The sequence below is a fragment of the Lissotriton vulgaris genome, chromosome 10 (genome assembly GCF_964263255.1).
Source record: "Lissotriton vulgaris chromosome 10, aLisVul1.2, whole genome shotgun sequence".
Classification (NCBI taxonomy): Eukaryota; Metazoa; Chordata; class Amphibia; order Caudata; family Salamandridae; genus Lissotriton; species Lissotriton vulgaris.
In genome coordinates, this window is record NC_141698.1 from 47,306,029 (window position 1) to 47,319,060 (window position 13,032).

At 44.6% G+C, this 13,032-nt stretch overlaps 1 protein-coding gene across 1 annotated transcript in view; it reads right to left on the reverse strand.

Moving 5' to 3' along the window:
* LOC147684563 (metalloproteinase inhibitor 1-like) overlaps positions 1 to 13,032 on the reverse strand; it is a 60,049-nt gene that overhangs the window by 12,000 nt on the left and 35,017 nt on the right. Inside the window, exon 3 of the mRNA XM_086939716.1 lies at positions 12,555 to 12,669. Within this exon, the coding sequence (XP_086795842.1) occupies positions 12,555 to 12,669 (115 nt within the window). The remainder of the gene's footprint in view (positions 1 to 12,554; positions 12,670 to 13,032) is intronic.

Here is a 13,032-nt window from a genome sequence, read left to right on the forward strand (position 1 = left end):
GAGGGTCAACTACAGACAGAGAAAATTTGGAACAGACCAGTCAATTATGTGTCCCCCTTGATGTGAAAGCAGCTTTATCCACTGAGTAAGGTGGGCCAGGTCAAACAGATCCATTAGCTCCCTAGAGGCCCCGGACTCAGGGCAATCTAAATGGATGTTAAAGTCGCCCAAAATGAGAAAATTTGAAAACCTTAGTGGACGAGGAATAATGACATCATCCAAAGCTCTCAGAAAGGTACCTTGCGGGCCATTGGGCCAGTAGAGCAATGTCCCGCCCAGTGTGAAATGGGGCTAAATGACTATGGAGAAGTCCAGTGCCCCCCCCCCACTTAACCCACAGTGGCACCACAAACGAAGACCCACGTCTTCCAAAACACCACTGCAATCTCACCCCCTCTCCCCGTTGTGCAATCCAGTCTTGAAATTATAAATCCCACCAGAATAGCAAGCTCAACCACCAGGGCACAGGATTCTTGGAGCCAGGTTTCGGTAATAAATAACACATTTAGGTGATCATCTGAAAGGAGTTTACGTATATCTGAGGCATGTTTGACCATGGAGCGGGCATTAACCCTTTTGGACGTCACCAGGGAGGGCAGTATTTAAATGCCCGATATTTCTTTTTTTTCATTTTCACTGGAAGCCTTCAGCGTCTCTGAAGTAAACAGGAACACAGCTTGTAGAAGAAAGTGGTTTATTCCACAGGGAGGAAACAGCTTATACAACCACAAGCTGGCAGTGCCAGTAGATCTAATAACTCCCACATACAGAATGTGGAACACACAAGGAAATCATAACAATTCTAGGAAGGAAGGTGAAGGAAGGTGATGTCATCTAAAAGAGATACAGCATATCTAAAAGGCATATCTAAAAGGGATACTACACACCTCCCCCCCTTAAAAATGAAAAAAAAAAAAAAAAAACTAATGAATAAAATCACGTAATTTAACAGGAACTGATTTAACCCGGGAACAACTTCTTAGAGGTACATCAGTAAGTTGTACATTGTGATTAGAAACAACAGTGTTGGAACAATGCGGAGAAGAAACTTGTCCAGGCGGAGTCGGAACGTGAGGTGAAGAAACCACAGTGTTGGAGACAAAAACATCATTATTTCTAGGAGAAAGTTGAACATCACTGCAGAATGTGTCAAACAGAACAGGGTAGGAGTTGTCACCAGAAGTAATTGAGGAGGGAATTGAAGAAGGTAGAGAATCCTTTTGCAGATTAGGCGCTTTGCACACAGAAACTCTCCGAAAGTTCCACACCTTACCACCATCCACCCTGACAGCTTTACTAAAAACTTCGGTAACCCTACAAGGATCTGACCATTTGTTCCACCTAGAACCACAAGATCTGCCGAACTTGACTCGTACAAAGTCGCCAATCTTGATACCGGGTCTAGAACCCACAGGAGAATTATAAGAACGTCTAATTTTTTCTTGATATTTCAATACTTTATCTTTGACCAAAGAATGATCCACAACAGATTCAGGAGGGATTTTTAACTTCATCCACCAGGGTAACAGTTTTGAGCCAGGTTTGCGACCTTTTAACAGTTCAAAGGGAGAGAAACCTGTGACGGAGTTGGGAGAAGTGCGATACGAGAGGAGAGAAGCACGAAGAGTTTTCCTCCAATCTAATTTACTTTTAATGGCTAATTGTGTAGACTCCTTGATGACCCTATTAAGCGCTCCGTTTGACCATTGGCTTGAGGGTTGTAATTGGACACCCTTTTATGTACCACTCCACACCTATCAAGAAACGATAAAAATTCACTACTAACAAATTGCGGACCATTGTCAGATACCAGCTCGGCTGGAATCCCTTCTCTGCAGAAAATTTCATCAAGGAATTCAACAACCTGGGATGAACCAATCTTGTGCACAACCCTTATCTCCGGCCACTTGGAGAAGTAATCGATCAGTACAAGAATGAAAACAGATCTACTTTCAGACAGATCGAGGGGGCCAACGATGTCAATGCCAAGTTTCTTCCAGGGACACAAAGAGTACTCAATGGGTGAAATATCAGATTTGGCAGCCAAAGGTTTAGCAGTTTTATCACTACTGGAGCAAGGAGAACATGAGCCAACCCATTTGTCTACCATTCTATCGATGCCAGGCCACCAGTAGAATTCACGGATACGTCTTTTAGTGTTAGACATCCCCATGTGACCTTCATGTGCCATAGAAATTATTTTTTCACGTAAGCCAGAAGGAGGTACTATTTTATCGCTCCTGGTTACAAAACCCTGGTCAAACATGAGTTCCTCTTTTATTTTGCTAAAAGATAGAACATCGCCAGAAAGTTTCCTTTCTTCAGGCCACCCTTGCTTCAGAAAATCCACTACATTGGACAAAGAGACATCTTGAGACATGGCATCCCGCCAAGCAAACTCAGAAATAACACTGGACGTGGCATTGCATTTATCATCATTTACATCATCAATGGTTAAAACTACATCAACATCGCAAGGAGAGTCTGTTGCAACCAGAGAAACACAAGGCAATCTGGACATGCAGTCAGCATGGACATTTAGGCGACCAGGCACATATTCCACAACGCATTGGAACTCTTGTAACTTAGCAGCTAAACGTGCCAAACGTGCAGTCAAAGTACGACCACCACCAGCAGCCAACATGCTTATCAAGGGTTTGTTGTCGGTTCGCAAACGGAATCTTGTTCCCCAAATAAATTGCCTGAAGTGCTCGACAGCCTAGGTACACGCCAAAAGTTCCTTCTCTATGGTGGAATAATTGAATTCTGCCCCACGAAGAGTACGAGAGGCATAAGAAACAACATATTCCTCACCGAGACTCTTTTGCATCAGCACTGAACCAAGACCCACGTTGCTCGCATCCACACACACAATGCATTCTCTACCCAAATCAAAAGGCCTCAGGAAGGGGGCATTGATGATCTCCTTTTTAAGTAACTCAAAAGCAGTTTGATGTTCATCTTTCCAAATGAATTTTGCATCCTTTTTTAATAACAATCTTAAAACATGGACTTTAGAAGAGTAGTCTGAGACAAATTTGCTATAAAACTCGGTAAGGCCCAGAAAAGACACCAATTGTTCTTTATTACTAGGGGCTGGAGCCTTAGTTATGCTCAAAACGTGATTAAGTTTGGGTTTGATACCCTGAGCAGAAATTTCATGTCCCAAATACTCCACAGTGCTCCGTCTAAATTTGCATTTTGAAAACTTCAAAGTCAAACCTTTAGCTTTGACAGACATCAGTACTTTGTCCAGGTTTCTGTCATGGTCCTCAAGATCTTTTCCATATATTAAGATGTCATCTTGGAAGGCAATGGCACTATCACAGCCCTCCAATACCTCTTTCATAAGCCGTTGAAATACCGAAGCCGCACTGGCTAAGCCAAAAGGCATGCGACAGAACTGGAACATGCCCTCCGGGGTTATGAAAGTGGTAAGGAACTTAGAATCCTCATGGAGTAGAACCTGGTGATACGCACTAGCTAAATCTAAGGTTGAGAAAATGCAAGCACCAGAAAGAGTAGAGATCAGTTCATGAATGTTAGGTAAAGGATCTCTATCCACCCAAATTTCAGTGTTCAAGCTGCGGAGGTCAACACACAGACGAAGTTCCCCGTTACTTTTAATTGACAAAACTACTGGGGAAACCCAGGGGGAAGACTCAGTTGGTTCAATGATACCACGGGTCACCAAATCCGATAAAATGGTTTTTAACTTGTCTCGATAGGCCAAGGGTACGTTCCTGACTTTGTGTCGGACTGGTGTTGCATTTTCTTTCAAAATAATTTTATGTTTAAAATTTACAAATTCACCCAAAGTATCAGAAAAAATCTCAGGGAACTTGTTCTTTACCAAAACAGTAAATTCATCCTCAGCAGGGGGTACTATATATACAGGTGGAGAAGCATTGGGGTCTAATTTAATTCTCAACTCGTGTTGGTGTGGCCAACTCAGAATGGAGGCACCCTTGGATGCTACATAAACTTTCCCTTTGATGCTATTATCTTTAAATTTTATATCCGCCCACATGTATCCTAGCAAATCAATTTTCCGACCAGTATATCCACCTGGACGAATATCTGAAGGTAGCAGGCATGAGGAATTCCAGTATCTGTTAAAAATATCACTGCCAATTATGCTATACCAAGCACAGGAGTCTATAAGCATAGTGATTTCTATACCATTAACTAAAATCTTATCCTTGGGAAAACCTTGACATTTAGAATCACCAACACATAGCAGAGTGTTGATTTCCTGGATTTCTTCAGGATCCCCGTAGTCAAACTCGGTTAACAAGTTCACTCTCTGTGGAGATCTGCACATTTTACTGAAATGCCCAGGCTTTTTACATTTAACACAAATTTTATTCCACGCTGGACAGCCCTTATAATTCCCAACGTGATCATTCGCACTGCACCTATAACAAATAATGGGGTTTTTCTTGCCAGTGAACTTATTGTCTCTTGGGAAATACTCTTTCCTAGTTTGAGTGAAAGGAAACTTCCTTTGGTTATGGACCTCTTTTACTAAAGCAACTTCTGGGATTATTGCTTTACTCTTAACATCATGGCCTCTGATTTCACTTACAAAAAGTTCCGATTGTTCAATCCCTTTAGCTATGTTCAAAACAGCATTTAGAGAAGATTCGGTTCCCATCCACAACCTTTCCTGTATCTTTTTGCTTTTGGTCTTCATCATTAATTGGTCTCTTAGTAACTGCTCAAAATTAATTGTTTCAAATGCGCAAGAAGCAGCTAATGTTCGTAATGCAGCTACGTAATTCTCAATTGACTCATCGTCTTTCTGCGCTCGGGAGTAAAATTTAAACCTTTCCATAACTATATTTATTCTCCTACCAAATCTAGTGGCTAACTGTTTTACAACGATCTCAAAAATATTAAAGTCACCTGCTCCATCGATGGAAGGTAAGTTTTCCAACTCCTTAAGGCCTGCGCCACCTAAACAATTTTTTAACAGGGCTAATTTTCTTTTAGCAGAGCATCCATCCTCCTCTACTACATCCACATAGGCTAGGAATGTGGGATACCACAGGTCCCATTCTACTTTAGGATCCCCAGCAGTGGGTAAAAAATGAGAAGGAGCAACAATATTATTTGACATTTCTACTAGTAAACAGGAAACCTGAACAAAAAGGAAAAGTTAAAACTGGAGGAAGAAAAATAAAACAATGTTGGTAGCTAGTCAAATATTTGAGTGCATATTGAAAATAATAAATTAATAAAATAAACGTAGTCACCGTGGTCAACTTCGTTTCTTGAGGAGAATTACATGCAGACAAATGCTTGTAGCTGATCGTCATAAATTGTAGAAATGAAGGGGTGATTAATAGTTAATCCAGCGTGTACGAGATGTACTGAACACGAAGTGAAGATAAGAGAGAAAAAAAAAATGAATCCGTGAGACGAAGGCTGCGTGATGCTTTGACCTTTGCGCAGCTCTGGAACGTTTGAGCGTCGTGTGTAATGCTGACGCAGAGCAGGCGCACAGCTGAAGGGTAGAACGCTGAAGCTCAGACGTCAATGCGAACTATGGAACTGGCGCGGACCACACACGCAGTAGAATATCAGGTCAGTTTTAAAAATGTACAGCTTGTGTGCTTTCCGAATAACTCAGTAGTTTAAACCAAAATAATCCTATTTGCGCTAGAAATGACACAGTGCAAATCGAAACAAGAGTCACATATACGCTGTAACACGCAGACAGGTCGAAAGAAAAAAAAACGATGATAACATTTACAGAAGCGCAAGTCTGTGGACAGCCGCGGGTGCGATCAAAGCACTGAAATAATTACTGCTGCAGCTGGTGCAATCATTTTTACACTTAAAAAAAAATAGAAATAAAATACCTTGAGAGATACGTGAACGCTGTTCCTCCGTTATATATATATATATTTTTTAAAATATTTCTTCTGTCAGGGCAAGAGTGAGTCCTTCTTCTTTATGGTATCCCGATCGTCGCCAGTTTGTGAAGTAAACAGGAACACAGCTTGTAGAAGAAAGTGGTTTATTCCACAGGGAGGAAACAGCTTATACAACCACAAGCTGGCAGTGCCAGTAGATCTAATAACTCCCACATACAGAATGTGGAACACACAAGGAAATCATAACAATTCTAGGAAGGAAGGTGAAGGAAGGTGATGTCATCTAAAAGAGATACAGCATATCTAAAAGGCATATCTAAAAGGGATACTACAGTCTCCCCCCCCCATCTGTGATGTCAGCGCGCGCTGACGTAACTGATTTGCCCACCGGAGCTGAGGACAGCAGCAGGTAAGGCCACGCTCGACTCCGAGGGGGAAATCTGTCTGGAAACAGCCGCCCAGCGTTCAGGGAAGCCTCGTTTGAAAGGGGAGAGTCTCCCCTTTCAAACGAGGCCTTCCTGAAAGGGTTTACTGGTCGTGGATCGTAACAGCGCTGCGATCCATGGCCAGGAAACCCCACTAGACACTAGGGATGTCTTTGGGGGGGTCGGCCTTTGTGGGGGGCACATTTTTTAATTATTAATCTTGGCTTTCCTTGTGGGACGCAATCGCCCCCCAAAAAAGTATAAAAACCGGCGAATTTTAAAAGTTCGAAATGGCGGCGATATTGGCAGGGGGTTGGTCCTTCTGATCAGTGGCCAACCCCCTGTGGGGGACATACTTATTTTTTTATTTTCATTTATTTATTTTTAACTTTTTATATAGCATGGACTTCTCCCAAAGGTGTCAGAGCGCTTCACAATAGGAACAGTAATGATACAAGAGGAGAAAATTACAAGTGAACAAATTACAAAAGCAAACGTTAGGTTACATGAGGCAGAAGTGACAATCGTGAGCAAACAAATACAAGAGGTAGCAAAGGGTACATTACAGGAGGACAAAGTGATATGTGTGCAGAAAAGTGAGGAAAATGTGTTTTTTTTACATTTCTTTAGGTTTGCAAGGGATTCCGGGTAACAGACCCTGGTGAGAGGTAGTCAAGTCATCCCATCCAGGATTCCTCTGGGTATCTAGTTTTCAAAAATATATAGGTTTGCTATGTTTCCCTAGGTGCTGGCAGAGCTAAGGTTAGTACAGCTAGGCACTTTCCCAAAAAAGGGTTGTTTTTCAATGCAAAATTGTGGTGTGTCCACATTGCGTTTTGCGCCGTTTACTCTTGTGGGCACTAGGCCGACCCACACAAGTGAGGTACCATTTTTCTCTGAAGACTTTGAGGAACGTGGGGTGGGTAGAAATGTGTGGATCCACACAGATTCCAGTACTTTCCACCACAGAAATATGAGGAAATATGTTTTTTGAACAATTGTTTAGGTTTGCAAGGGATTCTGGGTAACAGAACCTGGTGGGAGCCAGTCAAATCACCCTATACTGGATTTCCTTGGGTGTCTAGTTTTTAAAAATGTATAGGTTTGCTAGGTTTCCCTGGGTGCCGGCAGAGCAAGGGTTCAAAAACTACAGCTAGGCACTTTGCAAAAAACGGAAAATTTTTCTTTGTGAAAATGTGGTGTGTTCACGTTGCATTTTCACCTGTTTTCTGTCGTGGGCACTACGCCTACCCACACACGTGAGGTACCATTTCTATCGGGAGACTTAGGGTAATTCAGATTTGTAAAGCAACTGATTTTACCTATAGAATTTCGATGCATTTCTGCCTTCCAAATGAAAGACAATGTGTAAAAAAATATTTTTTAAAAATGACCACAAATTCCCAGGCTAGTATGAGTATTCCCAATTATGGAAATGTGCAAATATCTAATGTTTTGAAACTCTATATTTTCTTCCCTTTTAAAAAATATATAGGAGTCTTTCATACCAAATTTTCCATGTGTACATTTTCCCAGAATACTTGCTATATACTCGATACATAATAAAAAACCATTGCAAAACGCTGCTCAGTTTTTGGCTCTGGGTTCGTCAGGTTCTTGGTGAACCTACAAGTCCTATCCATCCCCACAACCAGTAAGGTCCAGTGGATGTAACAGTATATTGCTTTTAAAGAACTGTCATATTTAAAAGAAGTTACAGGTGAAAACGTTGACATGAAAGGCTGTTTTTTTACAACTGATTTTCCATTTTTCTCCTAAATTTAACTGTTACTTTCTAAAAAGAAACCTTGATGGATTTACACAAATGACCCCTTGGTGCATTCAGAATTTTGTCTACTTTTTTAAAAGTTCTAGATTTCCAGGATACATTATTGATTTCATACCCATTTCTACCATTAACTGGAAGGAGGTTGAAAGCACACACAAAAAATAGCAATGGTGATTTCAGCCCCACAAACCACTTTTTTATACCATTTGCAGGGAAAAACCCAGACACATTCATATGCTGGACTTTTTCCCCATTTTTCCCCCCAAAAAGAAAATGTTGCTGTATTTTTGCTGAAATCTGGGACTCCCCAGGGGAATCAACGAACCCTGGTACCTTTAGAATACCCATGATGTTGGAAGAAAAGGACACAAATTTGGCATGGATACCTTATGTGGTCAAAAAGTTACAGAGGCCTAATCGCGAACTACTGCAAATAGTCAAATAAGAGCTCAGCACTGGGGGGGGGGGAAAGGCCCAGCAGTTAAAGGGTTAATAAGTGCCGCCCTAACTCTGTTATCCTTCTCAATGCATATGGCAGCAGCAGGCTCCCTGGTAGGAAAGCAGAACTGACATATGGGGCAAGTCCGATGTAAGCATTGGAGGACTCCCCATTTCTCCCCACCAGTGCACCTCGCTTTATCCAGAGCCAACAGTTCCCTTCTACAGAAGGACCTCCTACCTCCTTTCTCCTCTGAGGAAAAACCAGCAGCGTAGCTGGCGCTTGTCGCTTCCGGGGGCGTGGACGGGTGCATACGGGCTTGACACAGCAACTGGTTTTAAATAGAAAGTCGGGCTGAGGGAGGAACACCAGCTAGAACGCTGACCTTACCACGGGCCCGCTCTGACAGACGGACACCGCGTAGGAAAAAAAAAAAAGTAGCAGGTAGCGTATACTAGCGAGAAAAATTAAAAGCAGCAGTGTAATTCAAACAAATCACTCTGTTATTAAAACAAGCGGAACATAAGCCCTCAGCAGTAGCATTTAGGTGTCACAATTACCGGTGCGCGGACACAGCATCCGGTTTTAAATAGGAAGTCGGGCTGGGGGAGGAACACCAGCTAGAACGAGGACCTTACCGCAGGCCCGCTCTAACAGACGGACACCGCGTAGGAAAATGAGAAAAGTAGCAGGTAGCGTATATACTAGCGAGAAAAATTAAAAGCGACAGTGCAATTCAAACAAATCGCCCAGTTATTAAAACAAACAGAACATAAGCCCCCCGCACAAGGTGTCACAATTACCCTGTGACCTAACCCACAGAAGGGCAGGAACCAACCACCGGAAGGGCAGCCGGCAGCCAAAGGGAGCCCAAGAACTTCAAGGCACCAGGACCCGAAAAAGGGCAAAACGCCTGACAAGCAGCCAGGGGTGACCAGAACAGGCAACAGCAACAGGCAAACCCAGGCGTACCCCAATCCAGACGCCCACAAGGGCCGACTAGGGACAACAGAAGCCCATGGGGCAGGACGGCAGAGGCCCGGAGGACAGAGCAAGGAGACCACAAGATGAAGGCAACATAATGTAAATGTAAATTGATACTTGTATAGCGCACTACTCACCAGCAAGGGTCTCAAGGCGCTTGTACGAATACCGCTGTGGAACCCATCCTGGCTTTCCCTGTGAGGTGTCCAATCCTGGGCACCCCCAAGGTGGAGGCCAGGCATCCTTAGCGTTGTAGGGGACGTTATGGAGATTAAGCAAGCTATTGCCCAGAGTTGCAGAGTGGGACTCCATGATTGGAATAGGTCCCGGGCTAGACCTCTACATCAGGGTCTGCCGCTCTAATCATTGAGCCACACTTCCCCATAACCCCCATGAGAGGCCGCCCAAAGCGAGCCATGGCCTGGCAGGCAGACACCAACCCAGGGAGGAACCAGGGTCTACCCAGCAAAAGCACAGGGCGGGCAGCTGGCGTAACAGAAGCCAAGGCCACAGGCCAACATATGCAAGCAAGAAACCGCTAGGCGGCATGCACCAAGGGGACAGGCTAACAGCAGATCCCCAGGGACCGACACCCAGACACCAAACAGCAACAAGCGCTGAGCAAGCGAAAAGCCAGAAGGCCAGGGAACACCCAACCCACGGAGGAAGCCCCGAAGGACCCCCACCTCTAGAGTGCCACAGGGTGGCTGCAACCAGAAGAAAGGGGGAAGATACACCAGCCAGGGCCGCAAATGAACCCCACGGAAAGCACAAAAGCCAGCCGATTCAGGAACACCCAGGCAAACTCCCATCCAGGAAAGAACCAGACTGGAACACCGCCCACCATTGAAAGTAGACAAGACCAAGGGCACACAGGGAGGCATGGCCGGAGCCTAGATAGCCCAATACCATGGAAGCACCATGACAACCACATCACCAAGTACCCCAATGTGGTCCCCCAGCCAGGCACCACCTAGGCCTGATGATCCCAAACTACGGACACCAGATGAGATCACGTGCTCACAGGCCAGGATGGTTGCAGGCCAAACATGGAACCTGGAGAAGAAGAGGCAGAAACATCAACCAGCAGGACACAGCAAAATGGATGTGCGATCATGCGAGTGGGTAGGGGGCTGCACGGATCCAGGCAGCCCCCCCAAATCCTGCAAACCACCATTGATGGAGCACCCAGCACTTCTGGAGCACCCCACAACACAATACACAAAGAATAGAGCACACACAAGAGAAGGGGGATGCCGTACATAACCCCAACAGGTCGTTGGATACTGGTAGAAAAATAGGGAAAATGCTACACGGGACAAGCCAAGGGGGGGTGGAAGAGCACACCGCAAACTCACTACCTCCCCATCAGCCATCCCAGACGCGCACCTGGAAACCAGCCCCGGGTGTAGAAGCCTGCCAAAAACAGCCTCCGACGCCACAGAAAAGGCCAGCACCTGCACCGACCCAACCCTGCAACAGGGGTGCCAGGAAGAGTGGAGGAGGCTGGCAGGAAACCAAATGACAGGCAGGGGGCCCAGGAGCATCGCCCAGCAGAGCCTCAGGTCCCGCCAAACAGCTGCAGCAGCGCATCTGCCAGACAGGGGCCAGCCACAGGGAGACACGCACTGCACTGCAACCCAGAAGAGACCGGGAGGAACGGGGCCCCAGCCACAAAGGGCCGGGCCGTAAGAGACAGAGCTCCCGGAAAGCCCAACAGGCCAGGAGAATGCAGAAAGAGGATGGCGAGGACAGCCCAGCAGCCCCAACGAGACGTCCAGTGAAGAATTCAGCAGATAAGTCCACACACGTCCCATTCTGTCGGAAGACAGAAAAAAGAACAAGCTGCATGCTGAGCTGGTACCGCTTATGTACTCTCTGTCGGAGGGAGTGGGTTGGGTATCCCAGCATGCTCCTATTCTTTTTTTTCTGTTGCGGAGATGGTCATCTCCACTTAGTTAAGCAATGGGACGAGGACAGGAGGGACCTTCGGGTAATGCATTTTCTCTAGAGAAGCCATTTTCGTCCAAGCTAAAAAGGATGATTCTGGTGTTTCTCAGAGAAATCAGTTTACATTTGTGGGTCAAAGTGTTTGGTCCTTGTAGAATCCTAGTCACATCACAAGTCAAGAGTTGAGACTCTAAGCCTTTAGCTGAGCACTGTATTGTTTCCTTGTGGCCCGGATGGACATAGAACATTTTACAGTATAAGTAAGGACTAGACATGCAGCAGCACCTTTCCCTTTGCAATAGAAGAGGTTTCTTACACACTTGAGGAGAAGGAACACAATGTAACCCATGTAAATGATGCTGTCACATGCATATTGTGCCAAACATAGCCACTGTTGTGAATATAAGGATTTGTGAATTTCTGACTCGGAATGCGAAATTTGAAAGCAGAGATTTCAGCTTGTGCATCTTTGCAAGCATTAGAGCACTTGCCATTTAATGCAGACAGTGACTGAAAAGAGGCTGCTCCCTGTGTTCAATTCTGTGATTTTTCTGCAACGAATATTTTCAAATTCTGACATATAGCTGTATATATGACATTTACAATACTAACAGCCTAGTAAAGCTGTGGATGGTGGCTAGATACATTTATTTAGCTGCATCGACAAAGCTGTTATATTTTACCCTTTGTAACATAAAGAGAGAATTATCAGAATTATTGATGCATATGAGACAGCTCTTGGACCACATGCCCTCTAGACTACAGAACTGTATTGCCCCTCAGACCCCTTGTGTCTCCAAATCATGTTTCTGAAGTCAATACATTGGGTGTCATTCAGTCTACTAATAACACTGTAGTAAGCTCTGTGTTACACATATGCTATTACTGGTGCTAGCAAACCTTTGTGCATGTTGGGTGAGCGTGAGAGGTGTGTGGTCAGGGGTTCACACGGGTGTACAAAATGGGTGCAGAGGTTTCAGAGTGGCTTCTGGGGAACAGCCCAACTGAGTAGTTGCAGAATGTCAAAATGTTCCCTCTTAAAAGCTGATGAATGCTTCCTCAGCACCACACCAGAGATGTCTGACCTGTGATCAAGTACTCAACGTTGAACCCATTGGTATCGTGATTGTATTTGCAGGTGCTCTTGCTCCTCGAATCGATAAAAGTCTCTGACTTCAATGCCTGATCGCCTTTCAGTACCTAGCATGAGAAGTGAATAATAAGGTTAGGGTTATCTGCACATTATCTGTATACATTAATAAATTATCAATACAATAAAGTCATGAATGTCTATTGCTCAGTTTTGATTACCTTTATTTGATTATTGAGACATATGCGTTGTTCCAGTGCTTTGAGGGCAAAAGTAGTAGAACAGACAGCAACACTGACTCATTCCTCTAGACACCTCAACATGTTGCAATATTATCGCATAAACCCTTGCCCTGGCTACAGAGGCTTAATATTCAACCATTTCCCATCTCCAAACTTCTCCCCCAGTACTCACACCTCCAAAGTGCCCACTCCATGAGTCCCCTGTCCACCTGATTCAGTTCCTTGTTGCAT